Below are 22,446 nucleotides of genomic sequence, written 5' to 3'. Positions count from 1 at the left end.
TATATATTAGGGCTGTCAATAGATTCGTTTTTTAATCGTGCACCCTTAATCACGATTAATCGCACACTTATCGTGAAATTAAGCATACACCATTTATCTTGTTTAACACGTCCATTTTGCCATCATTGGCTATATCCAAAAAGTAAACCATCAGATTGAAGTGTGATTTTCACAAAACTGTACTTTTCAAGGTTAATTTAGATGCCTTTCCAAAAAAAGGACACCAAATAACCAAATGATATGATTTAATATAATTCATAAATTTATGTACACCAAATCATCCCAAAAAAATCAACAACGCTTCATAGAATCTCCAACTATCTAACAATAGTTTTCAGATATAGAAATTGACCAAAGTAATCAAATATAAAATAACTGCATAAAAACTCATTTGAATAATTAAATAAAGATGAAATATTAAGTTACAAAAGCTATTCAGTCAAGAGTGATTTCTTCGTCTTTTCTCTTTTGAATAACATTAAACACACAAAGCAGGAATATTAGACTGCTGTCCCTTTGAGACATAATTCAAAGCTGCAGTACATACAGTGTACTGCAGTGATACTTATACACATGCGCTGTCTGTCTCGTTTTTCTCTCAAGACATAACCTACTATTTTTGTTAGGATACTCGCTAAGATGGGCATGTTGACATAATTTTTGTGTGAATTGGTCCGTTTAGGTGCAAGACTTGAAAGAGAATTTGCGTGAGAGTATTTGCGCGCTGTGACGCGACTCTCCATGAACACGCTTCGGATGAGCGCACACAGAAATCTCCTCACAGAGTGTGCGAGCTCTCTATCGCGTCTTACGGATGAATTTTTAAATTGTCATGGTTTAAATGATTATATATATAATATATATTAATACAAAAAAGAATCTCAAGAATCTCTTTTTTATTTTGGAGTGAAATATGATGTATTCTTGGCAGTTTTAGTGCGATTCACCCGTTCGCCTGTGTTCCCCGACCCTAAGATAATCATATGTATGCAAGTTAAATAAATAACAGTAGAGAAATGTTAATTATATGTTTGCTGTGCATGTATGAATGTTTAAATATTATGTTTCCATTACTCAGCTTTCAAAATTAGACGCTTTGTAAAGTATCGGAAATGTAGACAGTTAATTGTTGTTACTGAGTAGATGGAATTCTCCCTGCCAGCATGTTAATTTGGTTGCATCCATCAATTTGTTGAGGCGATCTATACTCTGAAACACTAATCCACTCAACAGCTGTGGATATTTTTCATTAGACCCCATTCATAGCTTGATGATGAATGCAAATATGTTAGCAATTTTGCAAGTTCTGTGCAAATTAATCAGGGGAATGGATAATTGTGTGTGAAAGCCAACACTGTCTTTTACCAGACAGAAACAAAATCACACAAAGGCCTCAAAGTTTGCATTTCAGATTCGTTGACGTTGTTAGATTACTGACTGAAACTGTGTGAAGTTATTTACTTAGAGGTGTCCATGTAACAATTGAAGTAACCTGAAGGTTTCTTGTTTTCAGACCTCGACTGCTACAGTGAATATAGTGGTGACTGATGTCAATGATAATGACCCTGAGTTCGATCCTCTGCTGCCCCTTAATCTCACAGTTCAAGAGGAAGAGGCAAATGCTTTTGTGGGTCAAGTAAAGGTAAGGCCTCAAGCACAATCAGAATTCTTTATGCTTTGATCTCTGAACTATTTGCTCTGCAGCTGTTTTCTGCCCACTGGAGTCACCCCAAATGGAAATCATGAATCTCTACAAGTTTACTCTTCAGAGCTTAACTTTGTGGTTACACTTTTATTTCTTATATGTTATAGTTGATTTAAAGGAGTAGTTCACCTAGAAATTAAAATTTGAAGTGATTTTCTCACGCCGCGCGTATTTTTTCTGCCGTGCATGTTAACCAATGTATGCATTCACACCGCCAGCAGGAGCAGAGCGTGAGCGTCAAGCAGGATCTATCAAAATAAATATAATTTCACACAAAAGTGTTCAAAATGCACAGAATAAGCATGTCTAGTGTGTTTTAATAAGAATTTGACTATGTTAGAAAAGAAAACTAAGAGTAAAAAATATTTATAGGAGATTTACCCATTTAAACTTGTTTTTAATTATTCAGTTTGGGTTAAAGTATGGTGTATTATAAAAAAAACTAAAGCAAACTAGTCCGAAAATATGATATATAAACATTCTTTTAGTTATTACACAGACAGATTTATAGGCTGCAGCATACCCAAATCAAACCCGAGTTTGTTGACTTTTTTCGCCGAGTTTGCTGTCTTGTAAACGTGCACACGGCAGATGATGTAAAACACAAAGCTTGGATAACACAAGGCTTTTATTTATATGCGAATGTTGTAAACCTCCCCATGTTTAAAAATTTTCAAGACTATCAAGTTTATAAATGACCAACTTATAAAAGCAAATTTATAGCCGTCTTTGTAAAGAAATGCAATATTCTGCACTATACTGAGAAACAGACCACTATTTATGCTATTTAGAATCATCACCTCCATGAAGCTATTAACTAAGAACTGCTAATATCAGATTGAATCAGTGAGTTGAACTTGTTCATTTGATCTGGTTCTCAAATCATTGACTCTTGACTCTTTTGTGTCAGATCTTTTCAAATAATCTTTTAGTCATGTTGAATGTTCATTTGGACAACACTAATTATCTCATAAACAAACCTAAAAGAGCTCAGGTGGAAGTCAAGGTTCTCACACTCTAAAAAAATGCTGGGTTAAAAACAACCCAAGTTGGGTTGAAAATGGACAAACCCAGCGATTGGGTTGTTTTAACCCAGCGGTAGGGTTAAACATTTGCCCAACCTGCTGGATAGTTTTATTTAACTCAACTATTGTTTAAAAATGACTGTATTGCTTAATTAAAATTAACCCAAAGTATGTTGGAGATGAACATTTATTAATGTTCAATGAATAATTATTAAACAATAAACATGTATTAAATTGCTTATTAATAAATTGATATTAATAAACGATTAAACTATTAAATTTATATTAATAAAATATTAAAGCTTATTAATAAACATTCACCTTTTGTCTATTATTGTTGTCTCTAATTGCATCTGATTTTTAATTTCTCAACTATTTTGGGTTCATTTTAAGCTAGCCATATAGCAATTTTTAAATAGTATAAAAAATAGTTGGTTTAAATAAAACTACCCAGCAGGTTGGGCAAACATATAACCCAACCGCTGGGTTAAAACAACCCAATCGCTGGGTTTGTCCATTTTCAACCCAACTTGGGTTGTTTTTAACCCAGCATTTTGTAGAGTGCAGTGAATAATTATGTAAATTTCAATCTGTTCTTCACAAAAAGGTATTATATAACTTCAGAAGACTTTGGAGTATGAGTGAAATGTGTTAAATAGATAAGAAAATACAAAACTGGGGACCTGAAGGCATAAGCAAAATAACCAAAATAATGAACAAATGCAAGGGGTAGCTAGGGTTGGGAATCGTAAGAAATTTTCCGGTTCTGGTTCTGGTTCCGGTTCCGATTCTGGTTCTGGTTCCATTAAAATAATTAAACAACCAATAAAAAATAGGAGTAAGGGGAAAAAATACACAATACTCAACTCAAACAGTCCTTTTTGTGTTTATTATTCTTGTAAAATTAATTTAACAGACTGCTAATCTCAACAAATTTGCTAACACTTTACAAAAAGGTTCATTAGGTAATATTAGTTAACTACATTAACATGAATTAATACTGAACTGCATTTCTAAAGCATTTATTCATCTTTGTTAATGATAATTTCAACATTCAACAAGAGTTGTATTTGTTAACATTAGTTAATGCACTGTTAAGGAACATGACTGAACTAGAAGCAGCTGTGTTTTTATTAACTAATTAAGGCAAGACAACTACTACTAACTAATAGATTTAACCATACTTTCCCCAGTTGATTAATAACAGTACATTAAGACAACTGTTTTGTATTTCTGAAATGTTATGTTTAAATATGCAAACGAGGTATTATCTAATTAAATGTTTACTAATTTGCATACGTTTCAAGAAGAGAAATCTGAACACTGGATAAAGGTTCAAAATGCTTTGTTCATTTTGTTGACATATTAGAATTTTAGGAATACAAGTATATACCAGGTGAATTATATGTTAAGAAACCCATCTGTAAATATCTTCAGAATAAAGATAGGAATAAACCTGGAAAGTTTGGTGTATGTAAGTGCTACAGAAGTGCATGCGAAAATTAATTTTGCCTGTAATGTATTGCCTTAAGATGTGGCCTGATCCTAAATATTGAGCAACATAGTAAATGAGTGAATGAGGTGTTAAACTAGTTCAAACTAATAGATCATTGGTTTGAGGGGTTTGTGAATTGAAAAGAATCTGCTCATATGAACCATCCATTTGGGTCAAGCATCACAATTACACTTGCTTATACTTAAGATTTATATACTCACAGTGAAGTTCCTTTTCCTTCTTTGCTTAGGGATAAAAAGACGTTCGAAATACCTTTGTAGTGATATACTGTTACCCATGCTGCAGGTAGTGGCGTTTAGTGAATGTGTTAATGTATGCTGTGCACTTTCCTCTCAAATAATCACTATAATCAAATAATCAAGGTTTTTACCAATCAGAACTATCTTTTTTCGAGAAAGTTTGCTTTGGCAAGTTGTTTTGAACTCCAGAAACAAACTTAATTTTGGCTTTTATTTTCACACCAGTTTTTTCTTCAGTTTCACTTGAAGTATATCGGGGCATTTAGGGATTTGAACAAACCCCTAACCCAGGGGTCTCAAACTCAAATTAGCTGGTGGCCGTTGCTGTGATTGACACCTCATAGGAGGGCCATTTTAACATCCAAGCACAAGAAAGCGCAAATTTTCTGAAAATTTACTTTCCTTTGCATTGTAACACAGTTCGTAGATGTGGAAAGAAGGAGGCGGGAACCGGCGAACATTCAACAAAACTTTAATTCAAAATAAACAAAGAACAAAACGAAATAAAACGCCCTCGCGGACGTCTGCCGGCCACACAAACATAATAAAACATAAAATAAAGTCCAGGCCTGATCCTCTCTCGTCCTTCACGGTCGTCGCTCCTTCTTTTATGCTCCTGGAGCTCCTCCGTGAGAGACTCGAGGCCGGTGCGCCTCCCAGATGATGCTTGTTATCACTTGTGTCACCGGCCTCGCGCTGTTCCCTCACGGCTCTCGCCCACCCTGATCGCCACATACCCCTATCGCCCCTCGCAGCCCCACAGCGCGATAGCACTGGACGCTTGGTGGACGGCCCGATCCTTGACCACCTCCTGGCGGCTGGCGATGGCTCCTCCGGTTGAGGCCGCAGTGAGTCCCCCGTCCTCTGCTCCTCCCCTTCATGGCGGATGGCAGGAGGCTCCGGCCCACGGCGGACGGCGGCGACTCCTCCACTCCCTCCTGGACGCCAGCCACCCCACCCCGTCCCAGGAGCACAGCATCCGGGTCTCCGTCCCACCTTTCACAAGGCTCCAGTACCACCGCCTCGGGCAGCCTCTCGCGGTCTTCACTCCCGCGCTGCCCGAACTCCACAGCACCGCGATCCCCCTAAGCAGCGAGGGCTCTCTGACAGCATGTCCCTCCTTACTCCCGGGTTTCGGCACCAGTGTAACACAGTTTGTACAGTAGATGTGGGAAGAAGGAGGCGGGAACCGGCGAACGTTCAACAAAACTTTGATTCAAAATAAACAAAGAACAAAACGAAATAAAACATAAAATAAAGTCCAGGCCTGATCCTCTCTCATCCTTCACGGTCGTCGCTCCTCCTTTTATGCTCCCGGAGCTCCTCCGTGAGAGACTCAAGGCCGGTGCGCCTCCCAGGTGATGCTCGTTATCACTTGCGTCACCGGCCTCGCGCCGTTCATTCGCGGCTCTCGCCCGCCCTGGTCGCCACATGCATTATTTCTCATTTACTTCAAATTTCATTTCTAAAATATTTTTGCCATTCTTAAAAAAAATTTAAATAACAGTGTATATCATTGTTACATACAGTACTAGTTTTTAACAGTTAGTGCAAATATATTCCCTTACTTATTTTAGCTTAAATAACATCAAAATCTTGCACTGAACAACACTGTATTGAACAAATGCAATCCCTGAATACATTTGTACACTATTCTGTTTCTTGCCAGACACCTGCAGCCTATGCTGTTGCGAGATGAAAGCATCTCAACTTTTCATGTGACACGGACAAACCAATGAGCTTCAGCCTTTCCTTCACAACATCGAAAGCTCAGCCAAACAGCTGATCAGGGCAGGTTTTTATTTCTCATCTCCATAAATATATCTAGAAGTAGATCTAATGCAAGGACTAGAAATCAATTTTTCTTTTGCTGAAACTTCGTTATCGTGGAGAGCGCAGCTCATGGTTGCATAGCAACGACAAACGGGAGCGCAAGCGCTTTGGAAAGAAGGAAAAAGCAGCACGGCCGCTTATGTGACGGGATATGTGAATGGCCCTTTGGAACGGCGACTTTTTCTTTGCATATGGAATATGGTATGAGACAACTAGAGAATAATAATAATAATAATAGGTAATAATAATTTAGTGGGCCGGATTATGGGTAAATGGCCCGCGGGCCGGCAGTTTGAGACCACTGCCCTAACCCAAAGTAATTCACTTCTGCATGTAATTACTTCCACAGCATTTGCATTACATACGTGAAATCTCAAATCATGTGCTTGCTCCTTCCTTCTGTCTGTCATAGTTACTTGCACTGAGCATGAATGTTCTTTTGTCCAGTTCTATTTAAGGATTTCATTCCCTTCCACGGTCTCATATGAGCGGTGTTAATCAGTGTCTGCTGGGGTGTGGGCGTGACGCCAGCAGCTAGAGTGTCTTCCTCTGCCCTCATGAGCCCTCATCTCACTCTCTTCTCATCGCCCAGCTGGCATACACCCGCAGTCTATCTGCCAAAGTCCCTGCCCGCTCCACTGTTTATGATTTCCCAATTAAAGAAATGTAATTTAAATAATTTGTTACCTTCGGGGACGTCCTGTAATGAGCAGCTTTGTTGGGCTCTGTTAAGCTGCGAAGAGTTATAATTAGTGGTCTAGATTAATAGAGGCGCACTTTGTCATCAGAATAATCACAGGCTAATGCTGGCAGACTGTTTATTAACAGAGCATTCCTTAAACATGTATACTTTGTGTCGGATAAATATGCATTACACCTCATAAGATGGACAGGCACCATGTTCCAGGGCTTTTGATTCCTGCTGTCTAGGAATAAGCAAAAAAATCTATATCATGCTATGTGTTTTTATATTTGATGGTAATGGCAAAAATCATGATATAGTTGCTGGAAATCAAACAAAATGGTTTATATTTTAAATAACTTTGTGTCAAATTCCATTTCTGGAAAATCCAGTTAAGTAAATGGTTTATAAATGCTACTTCATCTCAGTTAATTATTTTCTATTTTATTTGGGACTAACCAAAATAATATTATGCCTAAATGTTATGAATAAGTCTGGCATCAGTGCTGAAACAGCTTCATAATATAAATAAATAAATAGAGACAAAACAGTGAAGCTAATATTGTAAAACAGGCTGGATATCAATAAAGATTTCCAGATTTTATTCATTTCAATTCAAGTCTGACGTTGATTAAATTTGATTTGATTCAAACTCATTTGGTTATGTTTCCATTGCAATGTCATATTTGCCTGAACAAATGAAAGCAATTATTTATTTGCTAATGTTGTTAATTATATAGGACAGTGTTTAAGACTGATTCAAACTGGCAACTTGTCTTTTGGAACTATTTGGTAAAAGAAACTGTTCAAAAGAGTTCAGGAATCAGGTACAGTAACACTGGTTCTACTGTATTGAACTGGATGCGAACTGTTGTCAAACGCGGATTGACAACAGACCCGGAAGAGAAGACAATGCTGAATAAAGTCATAGTTTTTGTTATTTTTGGACCAAAATATATTTTCGATGCTTTGAAAACGTCTAACTAAGCCACTGATGTCACATGGACTACTTTGATGATGTATTTATTACCTTTCTGGACATGGACAGTATACCGTACATATATTTTCAATGGAGGGACAGAAAGCTCTCTACCTAAATCTAAAATATCTTAAACTGTGTTCCGAAGATGGACGGAGCTCTTACGGTTTCGGAACGACATGAGGGTGAGTCATTAATGACATCATTTTCATTTTTGGGTGAACTAACCCTTTAACGTGAAAAAGTCCCACCCTCTGAAATTCATGCCAATATCATAGCAAAATTTCTACTCTTTTCTACTGACACAGGCATATACCATGGCACAACGCCCAGTGCTTTTGCTAATTGTTCACGTCTTGACAAGTTATGTGTGCACCACAGTATAACAAGCTTCATTTACAAACCCTCACTTGTCTTTAATTCATTTGGAGCTCCTGACACGTTTCCCAGTGAGGCATGTTGGATATGGTCCAAAGCTTAACGCTAGCTAAACATCCCCTACGGCTAACATGGTGCAGCAGAGGTTTCCATATCATTAGAGAAATGCCCACTGAGCTCTATCAGCATTATCACAGCAGAGCCTGCATTGCTGTAGATATTACACCTGGTCGGTGTGCACATTTCAAATGACTCCAAATAAGCCACAGCATGGGAAATTTAAACTTGTTTGAAGTCAGTTAAGTTCAGGCCAGAGAGTCTCGCCTCACTATCTGCGGTTGAAGAGCTTGTCAGTTGACTTGCTGTCTAGATTATTGTACTTGTTTTTCATCAGAAGTCTTTTTATGAACTTGTGTACTTGCCGTTTTGATGTGGGCAGAAGTAGACAACTTAATTTTCTTCCGGTCATCTCTTTGATGTTCTTGCAACATTCCGTCAATACCCCTAATAATGATTTAAACTCAAAGCAGCTGTGAATCAAATAAGTGGGGAACTTTTTTTTTATCAGAGGTGCTACAAATTAGTGTGAAGTATGAGTGCTAATTAGAAAAGATAGTAAGAACTTGTATTTCTGCCATTATCTGCCTGATAACGCAATCATCCTTCTTAAAGTCAATGTGAAACACCTTTCACTGCCCATTTACTTGCATAATCTGATGTTTTTCCCAGGGAAATAGTATATTCAACAAGAACAAATATAGGACTAGACTTGTTTTTGTCTATTTAAATTGACTGGATTGTGAAAAGTAGGCCTTAGATACCTAAATGGAGTCATCTGTCTAGAACAGTGGTTCCCAAACTGGGGTACGTGAAGTGACAAAAGCGGGTACGTGAACAAAATGCTGAGTAGTTCATTTAATTCTACCTTAAAATTATATTAAAACCGAGCATGTTTTTCTAACTGCCAAAATGTCGTAAATCCAGTAAATGTAATCAATTTACCACATCATTTGCAGTCAAAAATTACTGTATCCATCATACATATGATAGATTGCATGCAGCTTGCTGCCTTATATCACGTTAAATTCGGCTACTGTCGTTCTCGACAATGCACCTTTTAGCACTTATACTCGCATGAAGACCAAATATACAGACAGTGGATTAATTACGATTTAAGACTCAAACTTTCTCCGTTACAAAAACATACCTTGTGTGAGTTCTTGTATTTAATCATGATAACGAGCAAGAATACAATTGTTCCCAAATATCCACATGACTGCAAACGTGACATTATTATACAACAGGTCAAAAAATAAAACGTACATAAACACAGTATTATCAGTATTTACTCTATTTTGCAATAAATAGTTCTAACGAAAACCACAGCAGAACTACAACACACATCTGTGTTTCGCAAACAATTCTGCGGCTTTGATCGAATCGTGAGTCAATGATTCAATGATTCATTTACAGCCACTTCATTACTGAATGAATGACTCGATGACTCACTCATAAAAACAGTGACTTGCTGCCACCTACTGGTGGTTTTAGTTTAATGTTTAAATGTTTTGCTTGGTTTTACCATCATTGCATATTTCTCTATTGAACAATTTTATTTAAAACATTATTTATTTTATAAAGTTATTCATAAAGGTAAAAATATGCACTCGAAAATCAATTTAGGGGGCAAATATTGTCCATTAATGGTAAAGGTGTGACTGCAGTCGAAGTGGAAGAGAGGGGGTACACAGAAGGATGGTAATCCCTTCAGGGGTACTCCAAGCTAAAATGTTTTGGAACCACTGGTCTAGAAGGAAGAGACTAAAAAGTAAGAATTCGTGATGTCAGCCAAAAAAGAAAATTGTTTTAGTAGAGCAAGTTATTACATTTTGATGAAAGATTACAAAGACCAGAAAAGTGCATTAACATGCTAGATAAATCTAAAATAAAATATAGCTGCAAGCAGCAATTGCGGGGTCAAGCCGAATAAGGGCAGAAAAGGAAATATTTGTAGACATATGTGATCATGAGGTTAGGATAAAGCTGTTTAAATTGCACCAGTTAAAGCACTTATAACATAATAACATGGTTATTGTATAACTTCTAAGCAGTATTTGGTGCTATGACGAAACTCTGCATGCACCCTCAAGTCATGCCTGTGATGACATGTACCAAGTTTCGTGTCAGTACGCTTTTGCAAAGATTCAGCTGCCAATCCATTTTGGCGTGCTCACTTTACAGGTCCTCTCAGGAGTCATACCGAGCGTTGTAACAATACATTCATGCGTTCGTAACACAGAGCAAAATGGCCGACCAAAGAAAACTGGATATCGTTCAACTCATCATGCCTCAAGGAATCTAAGGAGATCAGAGGTGCTCATGATTTTAGGACAAAATTCAAGATACAAATTCAAAAGTTATAAGAAAATATAGACATTTTTCCTATCTCGGCACCAGTAGGTGGCACTGTGACGATACTGTGCATGTACCCCCAAGTCATGCCTTTAATGACATATACAAAAGTTTGGTGTCAATAAACCAAATCATTGCAAAGATACAGCATCAAACCCATTTTTGCATGTTCGCCATCAAAATTGTTACCGCACTTTATCAGAACGGATTGCCCGATCAAAAATCTTTTAATAACTTTTTGCCTGGAGTGTGTGTAGATGCTGCATACCAAATTTCGTGCAAATTGGACAAACGCTCTAGGAGGAGTTTGAAAAAGTTTTTTTTTTTTTTTTTCTGAAAATTTAAAGTGGCAAAAAAAGTTCATGATGCAAATGACGTCATAGCATGAGCCATGGTATCAGAGGGAAAAATAATTTTGTTTCTAGGGCTTCAAAAGTTATGAGCATGAGTGAATCTTTAAACTGTTGGTGGCACTAGAGGGTTTGAGGTAGAGAGTCCAAATTTGCTATGGTAACATTTCAGACACTCCTCTATCGGTGTGCCAAATTTCATAACTTTTTACCATACGGTTTTATGGGCTGCCATAGACTTAAGAGCGGAAGAATAATGATAAGAATACAATTTCAATAGGGGACTTCGCCCCATTGTGGCTTGACCCCTAATTTGATGTCACGTTGACTTTATATAGCTTCAGTGTTCCCCATGTCATGATTTTGAAAGCATTTAGAGGTGAAATGCCTGGAACAAACTTAAAAACGTTTTTTGATAGTTGTTCCACTTCAAAGCTAGTGAGCCCACAACCAGGTTAGTTTGCTTCACTAGTTTCATGTGGTGGTCAGTGCAAAGTCTTCTGATTGCCGAAACAATAGTAACATGTCTATTGTCTAGGGCTGACACAGAGACAGATATGTAAGATATGTAAGAACACACATTTCAGTGTGGTACTCCATAAAAAATAAAAAATAAATTAGTGACGCTAATTAAAAATGTGCATTCTTTATCACCTCCTACTGTGTTTTTACAAGACAAGCATCACAACACACACCCAAACACAAGCAATCATCATGTGGCATTTCTGCTGTGCCCTATATTCAAGTTTAATTAACTTTCGATTGATTACTGAGAAGATGAATGTTTTCATTACCAGCTTTTGCTTACCTTAGCATGTGATAAAGAATCCACAGGAAGTTCTGCCATCTCCTTAATGCTATCTTTATTTCGTGTTTGTTTTCCATACCATTTTGTCTGCCCTTTTTTGGAGGGCAGCTAACCTAAATGTTCTCAAATAACCAAAATAATGACATTCATTTAGTGCAGCAGAAGAAAGAAAGGGAATTTTTTTTTTTTTTTTTTATATATTCTAAAATTGTTAGTTTTTGAGTCCTAAAACATACATACATTCACACAGCAAAACACAGCAGTTAGCTATGGTGTCTTTAATGTATGGTGTCTTTTATGTATATATACAACGGAGACTGTGGAAAACTACATAAAAATATTGCCAGCAAGAAAGCAAGAATGCAAACTATATATATATATATATATATATATATATATATATATATATATATATATATATATATATATATATATATATATATATATGGTCTCCTTTGACCTTGATAACAGCTTGCATTCTTGCTTTCCTGCTGGCAATGTTTTTTATGTAGTTTTCCACAGTCTCTGTTGTTGTTGACTTACAAATATTTAGTCTACAAATAAGACTTGCTTTTGATGAAACTTTTATGTGATCTATCTTTGAATCCATTAAATCCCAACAATAATTATATTTTAGCATTAGAAACACTACTGTGACTAAAGAGCTTACACATTTTGTTTCATTACAGAAAAATAAATAAATAAATCAATATTTTGGTAATCATCAGTACTGTTAGTTTAGGGCAGCTGTGGTACAAACCTTAAATTGGTGCTGGTGGTCTAATACATTTGTTAAGCACTTTATATAACTTTTGGTAATCTGTTATTCCCTAAGTTATCAAGTTCAACTTACTATTTGGAAAACTGCAACAGAATTGCACTTGATTTTGAATGTCAGCTTTGTGAAAATCGAGAATGCTTATTCCGCAGAGATATAGATGTATACTTTCATGCAAATGTGTTGGATATGCGCACAGATAATGATAAACATTTACTTTCATCCAAAAAAAACAAAAAACAAAAGTGCATCAGTGACTCAAAAGTTCCTATATTAAAATATAATAAAGCCTGTTTCTGAAAATATTTGCTGAGCCACAGGTGTATAAAACACGGTAAATGATCTTCTCTATTCATGATTGCACACCTGCAAAACATATGCTAATGGTGCCATTGTGTTTCTTAATACATCATCTTCTGAGCAATGGTTAATGGAACATTGTATGTGAAACCAGCTGATTTGTGGTTTACTTATAGTTGTCTCTGCATATTTAACTGGGATTGGAGAAAGTATTTTAATGCTGAAAACATAACAGTAGTTTTATATATCAGTCATTATATAAAACTATACCTATGAAAGTGGCAGCTACTGTAGCTGATTTGATCTTTTCAGTTACCAGAAAAAGTGTCTTATTTGGTATTATTTGACACAAGCTTCCTTTTAGAAATTGAAGAAACAGGTCGACTTTTCACTTTCACTGTTACTTTTGACAGGCTTGGTGGGCTTTAGAGAACTTACTGTCACCACCACTTCAGTTACTACATGCTAAATCTTTTATCTCTAAACATTTATCTCTCTTAATTCTATATGAAACACCTCATATAGTAGAACACATCTCTGTAACACATGAATGGAGGAAAAATTAAAAGGAACATTTGAAGCAGGCATTGAAGCTTACATCCTTTCACTAATACATAGTGTATTGCCTGATTTTTTTGATTCTGTTCCTTTATACATGAAAAATGTGGCTCTTCAAAGATTGTCTATCAAAGGGTCGAGTCTGTCATTGACTGGGCCATCGCCTACTTGGCCTCCACTGGGTTTCAACTTTGCCGGTAGTAAATGAGTTTGGGCCCGACCCTTTGGCGAAGGACAGTGCTCTCTCTATCTATGTCTGTAAAATTTATTGCAGCCGGTCTTTGAGCGCTTTGTTTCAGGCCTTATCAGAAACAAAAGCACTTTGCCTGAGTGTCAATGAGGTGCCTTCTTGCACAAGTGCTGAACGGATAAGAAGCGGATAACACAGTTGGGAGTGTGTTTGATGGCATTTTTAAGACTTGTCTAAATGGAGAAACTTGAGAGGCTACAGAGGGGAAGAGACACTTTATTGATGGTCCATTTGTCATGGACCGTGTCATTCCATATGACTTTCTTTCTTCCATGAAACACAAAAGGAGAGTTTTTGAACATAAATCTGGCTGCTCTTTTCCATATAATAATAATAATAATAGTGAATTTTATAACTATATAAAATTTATATAATATTTATAGGGTTGGTAACCCTATCACTAACCCTAAAATTTATATAAACCCTGCCCCCAGGATCACACATCAAAAGGGGGAAAGGCCATGTTGGGCTGCTTTAGAGAAGAGGAAGAGTTACTGTTGTAGCGTTGTTGACATGCCGTCATTTTACTATTAATGAGGGTTGAGCAAATGCTGGATTTGCACAAAAGTTTAACATGACGGCACATGCTAGTTGATGAGTTGAATCAACTCCACAGCAACTACATGCATTTATCCACTAACCATTCAGAAACATCCAGTTGTATTCTAAAACTTCTTCCTGAGTCTCTCCATCAGTGTTCGACTCTGGTTTGAACAATGTAAGGCTAAACACCGTTACTGACAATCCTCAATTTGGCTGTGTGAGATCCTCTGTGTGTATAACTCTTAATTGTATGTGCAACATTAACGGAGTATTTTGAGTCTCTTTCACACTGGTAAGAAAAAAAACGCGGTGGTATATTATAGGTCCCCTTTAATTAAAATGTGCTGTTCCTCATTATTTTGAACTGAAGAAATAGTCACCCACTCTGGGACGTGATAGCATTGTGAACAGTCTTATTCTTTTCAATTAACCTGTTAAAGTGGTTCGCAAATCACACTGAATGATTCAATGATTGATTCATGAATTGGAACGATCCAATTGCATCTGTTATTGATTCAATAACTCACTGATTTAAATGATCCAGTCAGAGTGAATTCACTGAATTCACAAGTCAAACTTAAAATGAGTCAAGAACGGGAGCTCCTCGTAACTTGAGGGCACACGTTCCATTGTATGAAATGCTTAAATGTGGACATGTCCACATGTGTGTATTACCGTCTGAACGGTCTTACGTAAAAACTTAACATAATGTTAAAATAATGCAAATTAATGCTTACGCATCTTCCCCCCTGCCGTTGCAGTTTCAAATGATATAAAACTATGTTTGCATAGCGTTCATCTTAAAATGTTAACACATTTTACCCACTGCGACATCTGTTTATAATACTTAAGTACATTAATCAAGTAATTTTGTACTTTAACTCAAGTAAAATTAAAAAGAATTACTTAATACTAGAGTGATATTTTATTGGGGAATTCTGTACTTTTACTCAAGTACTTGATTTGTGTACTTTGTCCACCACTGCATGAGAGTGAATATATGACAAGTTTCATTTTTTGGGTGAAGTATTCCTTTACCGTTATGATTTAGTATGATTTTTATTGGTGTCTGCGAACTGAGTGGGGATAATTGCCATGAGAATGTCAAACAACAACGCCGTGCACCTGTCTGCGCCACTGCAGGGAGTCACAAATCTTGCTGGTGTTTTTGTTGATTGTCTCATCACCCTGCTGATGAAGCAGGTGTCTCTAGGGGTGTGTGTGGTTCAGTGACTCTGCGTGGTGACGTGTTGAAATTATAAACTAAGGTTATATTTTCATGGCCATATGGACAGGTTATTTGTCTCTGTGTGTGGCAAGAATCCCACAGTCAAGGAAAACCTGAAAATATGAGATCATTTTAAAATTATAATTTAAAACTATGGGAATTTTTGTAACACTTTACTATAAGGATCAATCAAAAAATTATGTTGGGTATCATTTATCAAGAACTTACAATGAATATTTGTATCTGGTATTGATCTAATATTCTATTGCTAATTCAAGTTTATTAACTGTAATATTAACTGTTACTTAATAATATAATTCAACTATTGTTCATAATTTTAGCTATTAATTTACTTAACATAAAATGTTAATGTGTACCTGTAATAACGTAGTAATAACATACTGTTATAATTTTGTTCAATGTTAGTTCATGATACCGAATGCATTATTTTTCCAAATTCAACCAGAAGTGTCACCAAGACTTCTATAGTAGAAAAATATAAAACTATAAAAATATAAAACGTCTCGGTTACGTATGTAACCCTCGTTCCCTGAAGGAGGGAACGGAGACGTACGTCAGTAGTGACCGACGAATTGGGATATCGCTTAGAGAGCCCTATCATCTTCGTGTAAACTAAAACAAGCCAATGGAATTGGCGTGCGATATTTGCATAATGCGCACCGCCCCCGACAGGTGTATATAAATAGGAAGCAGATGCAATCGCACTCTGTTTTTCGCTGAGGAGACAACTGGTGTCCGCACTACAGCGAGGGTACAGAAACTGTGGCGACGGGACGTACGTCTCCGTTCCCTCCTTCAGGGAACGAGGGTTACATACGTAACCGAGACGTTCCCTTTCAGTCGGTCACGTTCGACGTACGTCAGTAGTGACCGACGAATTGGGATCCCAACTAAAGCGCCACAGTTACGAAACCCCTTCCAGTGCCCAGCGCAAGCTCAGCCGCCCATAGCACCGGCTGGCGGTGAAGGGGGCGAGCTTACACCGAGAGAGTCTACTGCTGTCTAACCACTACCCACTAAGTAAACTAGACACACTGGGAAAGCGAACCCGTAAGGGACGCTGCGGAGACCACTACCTACCCAATGGGGGAGGAGTTTACGTGGGAAATACACACATGGACTGGCCCGGGGGGGCAGTACGCATATGGAGTCCCTGGGATGGCTCCACCTGGTTAGGGGGAGACTCATCTGACAGGTGACAGCAGAGCTGGCTCTGCTAAGGGAAAGACACGGACTCGGCCCGTAGGGAGTTTTAAACCGTGGAAAATACACATATGGGACCGCTCACGTAGAGGGGTCACGACATATGGGCCCCAGCCAACAGACAGCGTCAGCGACGGATGTAGGCCTGGCATCAGACACTCCGCAATGTCCGAGCCGAAGGGGGGGGCGGAGGAACTCGACAGGGTTCGCCAAGCGGGGAACACGACTGGAGTGGAAGTATGCACGTATCAGGCCAGTGGCGGGAATGGCATTGCAAGCCGACACTTAGAGTGGGTACAACACGTCTACCGACTAGTGGATGCGAGTACACGCGAGGATACCGGCTCTACACGTAGGCTATAAAACCTAGCAAACGTGTTAGGTGTCGCCCAGCCCGCAGTTCTACTTATCTGTCAGCGAGGCGCCATGAGCCAGCGCCCAGGAAGAGGCCACCCCTCTGGTGGAGTGGGCTCTCAACCCGAGCGGGCAAGGCACGCCCTGGGATTCGTACGCCAAGGCGATGGCATCCACTATCCAGTGGGCCATCCTCTGCTTGGAGACAGCCTTTCCCTTCTGCTGGCCTCCGTAACAGATGAAGAGCTGATCTGAGGTCCTGAAGCTTCGCGTTCTATCCACGTAAACGCGCAGAGCGCGGACGGGACAGAGCAAAGCTAGGGCTGGGTCTGCCTCCTCCGAGGGCAGCGCTTGCAGGTTCACTACCTGATCTCTGAAGGGAGTGGTAGGAACCTTGGGCACATATCCAGGCCGGGGTCTCAGGATGACGTGAGAAGCACCGGGCCCGAATTCTAGGCACGTTTCGTCGACCGAAAATGCATGCAGATCCCCTACCCTCTTCAGGGAAGCCAATGCAACCAGAAGAACCGTCTTAAGAGACATTAGTTTCAGGTCGACTGATTGCAAAGGTTCGAAGGGATGACCCCGGAGAGCTGTGAGAACCAGGGTCAAATCCCAAGAGGGTACGGAGGAAGGGCGAGGAGGATTCAGTCTCCTGGCCCCCCTCAGGAATCTGACGATCAGATCGTGTTTCCCCAGGGACTTACCCTCAAATGCATGGTGATGTGCGGCAATAGCGGCAACATACACCTTGAGGGTGGAGGGAGACAGCCTTCGCTCCAACCCATCTTGCAGAAAGGAAAGCACGGATCCGACCGAACATGATCGGGGGTCCTCTCGGCGAGAGGCGCACCATTCGACGAACAGGTTCCACTTCAACGCGTAGAGATTCCTAGTGGAAGGAGCTCTAGCGGAAGTGATGGTGTCTACGACCGCTTGCGGGAGATCACTCAGAACCTCCGCATCCCGTCCAGGGACCACACGTGGAGGTTCCACAGATCGGGACGCGGGTGCCACAGGGTGCCCGTCTCTGAGTCAGGGGGTCCTTCCTCAGAGGAATCGGCCAGGGAGGTGCTGTCGCGAGGAGAATGAGGTCTGAGAATCAGGTCCGAGTGGGCCAGTACGGAGCCACTAACAGAACCTGCTCCCCGTCCTCCCTGACCTTGCACATGAGTTGTGCGAGAAGGCTCACTGGGGGAAACGCATGTTTGCGCAGACCCGGGGGCCAGCTGTGTGCCAGGGCATCCGTGCCGAGCGTGCCGCCGGTCAGGGAATAAAACCACTGGCGGAGGGCAGTTTCCGGGGAGGCAAACAGGACTACCTGGGCCTTGCCGAAACGCTGCCAGATCAGCTGGACCGCCTGGGGGTGGAGCCGCCACTCGCCCGCAAGTAGATGCTGCCGTGACAGCTCGTCGGCTGCACGGTTGAGCACACCTGAGACACGAGTGGCCCGAAGGGACCTCAGATCCTTCTGACTCCACAACAAGAGATGGCGGGCGAGTTGCAACATGCGACGGAAGCGTAGACCACCTTGACGGTAGGTGTACGCAACGGCCGCATTGCTTAGTGAGCGGACTAGAACGTGCTTGCCTGACAACAGCTCCTTGAAGCGGGCCAGCGCAAGACGAACCGCTAGCAACTCGAGGCAATTGGTATGCCAATGCAGCTGAGGCCCCGTCCAAAGACCTGTCACTGCATGCCCGTTGTACGTGGCCCCCCATCCCGTGGCAGAGACATCTGTGGAGACCACAGCGTGCCTGGACACTCGTTCGAGGGGTACTCCGGCCCACAGGAACGAAGGGTCCAACCACCGGACAAGGGTGCGACGGCAGCTCGGTGTCACGGGGACACGGAGCGTGCCGCACTGCCACGCCCATCTCGGGACCCGGCCGCGGAGCCAGTGTTGAAGCGGTCTCATATGAAGCAATCCGAGCGGCGTTACCGCGGCTGCAGATGCCATATGCCCCAGGAGCCTCTGAAAATCTTTCAGTGGAGCCGCTGTCCTGCACTTGAGCGAGCTCAGGCAGTTCAACACCGACTGGACGCGCACCTCGGTGAGACGCGCAGTCCGTGCGACCGAGTCTAGCTCAAGACCGAAACAAGAGATCCTCTACCTGGGGGCGAGTTTGCTCTTGTCCCAGTTGACCTGAAGACCCAACCGGCTGGGAACTACAACCATGTCGCGGTCTGACATGCCCGACCCTCGAACGCAGACCGACCTAGGAAGGGTCTGTGTCGAGGCAGAATCGAGACATGAAAGTACGCGTCCTTCAGGTCTATTGCTGCAGACCAATCCTGGGGACGGTCCAGGATTGGCCGTAGCCCACCGCCCTTTTTTTGGTACAATGAAGTAGGGGCTGTAGAACCCCGACTTCATATCGGCTGGAGGGACCGGCTTGATTGTATCCTTCGCCAGGAGGACAGCAATCTCCACCCGGAGAACAGGTGCACTGTCCAACGACACCGGAGTGAAGTGGACAGCCCTGAAGACCGGGGGACGCCGGGCGAACTGAATCGCATAGCCGAGTCTGATAGTACGAATGAGCCAACTGGACAGGCTGGGGAGCGTGATCCACGCTTCCAGACACTGAGCCAGCGGGACCAAAGGCACCACAGACGCACCGGGGGTGGGGCAGCAAGGCAGAGAGGGACCCGACTCGGACGGCTTGGGGGCGGCCCGGAGTGGGGTCGGACTCTGTGAGGCAGCAGTGTGCATGGGAGACGGCGCACGGGACGCGGTCTGCACCATCACACTGCCACCTGCTGGCGAATGGGGAGGGAGCTGTCAGCGGCGAGGCGGAGCCTGGCACACTGGCAGACACCCCCTGTTGTGACCTGGAGTTTGAGGAAACTGCTTTTTTTGTGGCAAAGTGGGTACCGCTGGACTCCGGAGAGCCAGCGGCGGTAGATGGACAGCCGCCACAATATCCCCCCCGGCCCTCCTCCGGGGGTGGGAGAGCAGATGGAATACTCTCCCAAAGGGCAGGAACCTTCCGCTCCAGGTCGCCTGTCTCAGGGCCGAGTTTTCCCCGACCACTTGCCACCTGGCTGGCAGAGACGGGCTGGGCACCACGTCCGCGCCCGGCACCCTGCTGTTTGGCTGGTGTAGGATGCTGCTTTGCCAACTTAGCAGGGGCGGAGGAAGACGCAGGCGGGCGCCCTCGGCGACGAGCGGGCTGAGGCTGAGCCACGGGCGGCTGGGTGGAGGCAGCAGCGGACCGCCGTGGCATGACATGTCTGATAGCCTCAGCCTGCTTCTGTGCAGCGGAGGACTGTTGGGCACAGCTCTCCACCGCGTCGCCGAAAAGGCCGACCGGAGACACGGGGGAATCCAGGAACCGATGTTTGTCGGTCTCCCTCATGTCTGCCAAGGTCAGCCAGAGGTGGCGTTGCTGGGCTACCAGAGTAGACATCGCCTGGCCAACAGAACGCACTGTCACCTTCGTTGCCCGGAGGGCAAGGTCAGTGGCAGCGCGCAGCTCCCCAAGCAGCTGTTGGTCAGGACCTTCCTGGGGCATCTGCGACAGCGCTTTTGCCTGGTAGACCTGCAAAAGGGCCATCGCGTGCAGGGCAGAGGCAGCCTGCCCACAGGCACTGTAAGCTTTCTCAGTCAGACCGGCTGAGAATTCACAGGCCTGGAACGGGAGACGCGGCTCACCGCGCCAGCCAGCGGCCGTTGGACACAATTGCGTCGCAACAGACCACTCGACTGGCGGGATCTTCGCGTACCCCCTGGCTAGCCCGCCGTCCAGGGAGGTGAAGGCGGACGAGGGACCAGGCCCTGTACGAGCCCCATGCGGAGCTTGCCAAGACCTGGTCACCTCATCGTGTACTTCCGGGAAGAAAGGCATTGGGGCGGGACGCTGGATTTGACCAGCGCGACCCCCCGCCAAGTACCAATCGTCCAACCGAGATGGGCCGGGACAGGGTGGAGGGTTCCACTCAAGCCCGACGCACAAGGCGGCCCGGGAGAGCACAGCCGTGAGCTCGGGATCCGACTCGGGCAACGCTACCGTCCCGGGCGGCAGCGCGTCCGAATCCTCCCCTGAGGACTCAGGCTCACCTTCCGATGCAGCGATCGACATCCGATCCGCCGCCAGCACACCAAAGGTAACGGCTGGACAGTCCGTAGAGGGCCCAGCGGAAACCAACGGTGGCACGATGGGTTGCGGTGCTGATGAGGCGGCAGGGGCCCGAGGAGCGTTTCCGCTCGGCGGGGAAGCCCTGACCGTAATCCTCTGGTCACCCTTCCTATACAGCGCCGTACCGTCATTCCGGTTCCCGGGGCCGGAAAAAACGGTCGTACGCGGCATAGGAGAGGGGACCCCCGCTTCCTGAGACTTCAGGAAGGAGAGTCTCGACCTCAGCATCGCGATAGTCATGTTCCCGCAATGGGAACATGAACCATCCACAAAAGCTGCTTCAGCGTGCAGAATGCCCAAACACGAGATGCAACGATTGTGCCCATCAGCAGGGACCAGGGAACGACCGCACCCATTAACGCACAGACGAAATGACATACTGTCAGGGTTCGTCTGTAAAGCTCTTTTAGAAGGGGAAGTCAACTCACTCGTGCTGAAGCACCCAGGGAGCGACGCGATGTGTCAGGTACACCACTCCCTGACACACCGAGGAACCGGCCCAAATCGCTACACACGCACACACTCTTTGTGTTGCTGTGAAAACAGCAGTTTTTGAGCTTATAGCTCAGCTCCTCGGAGACTCGCGACCTCGCTGAACATGCCCTTTCACCAGCACTGAAAGCTCGCTGTAAATCCTCTTCTGAGGCAATGTTTTAGAATAAAACAAACGAAGAAAGGAATCTTCTAAAACAGGACACCAGTGAATGGCTCCGAAGCGAAAGACAGAGTGCGATTGCATCTGCTTCCTATTTATATACACCTGTCGGGGGCGGTGCACATTATGCAAATATCGCACACCAATTCCATTGGCTTGTTTTAGTTTACACGAAGATGATAGGGCTCTCTAAGCGATATCCCAATTCGTCGGTCACTACTGACGTACGTCGAACGTGACCGACTGAAAGGGAACTCAAAATATTGTGGTCAGTAAGATTTAAAATAAATCTACTTCAGCATGGAGGCCTTAAATTGATCAAAAGTGACAATGCAAACTTATAATGTTACAGAAGATTTCTTAAAAAAAAAAAAATGCTGTTCTTTTGATTTTTTTATTCAGTGAAAAATCTTGAAAAAATATATCAATATGTAATACATATAATGGTTTCCACAAAAATTCTGCGGCAAACATGTATAGCCTAATA

General features: G+C 42.6%; 1 protein-coding gene across 2 annotated transcripts in view; it reads left to right on the top strand.

Moving 5' to 3' along the window:
- pcdh15b (protocadherin-related 15b) overlaps nt 1-22,446 on the top strand; it is a 239,673-nt gene that overhangs the window by 141,278 nt on the left and 75,949 nt on the right. For both annotated transcript variants that reach the window (XM_067368857.1, XM_067368859.1), the window contains one exon: nt 1,514-1,642. In XM_067368857.1, the coding sequence (XP_067224958.1) occupies nt 1,514-1,642 (129 nt within the window). The remainder of the gene's footprint in view (nt 1-1,513; nt 1,643-22,446) is intronic.

The sequence above is a fragment of the Chanodichthys erythropterus genome, chromosome 19 (assembly GCF_024489055.1).
Source record: "Chanodichthys erythropterus isolate Z2021 chromosome 19, ASM2448905v1, whole genome shotgun sequence".
Lineage (NCBI taxonomy): Eukaryota > Metazoa > Chordata > Actinopteri > Cypriniformes > Xenocyprididae > Chanodichthys > Chanodichthys erythropterus.
The sequence above is the reverse complement of the archived record's forward strand: the minus strand, read 5'-3'. Positions and strand labels throughout refer to the sequence as shown.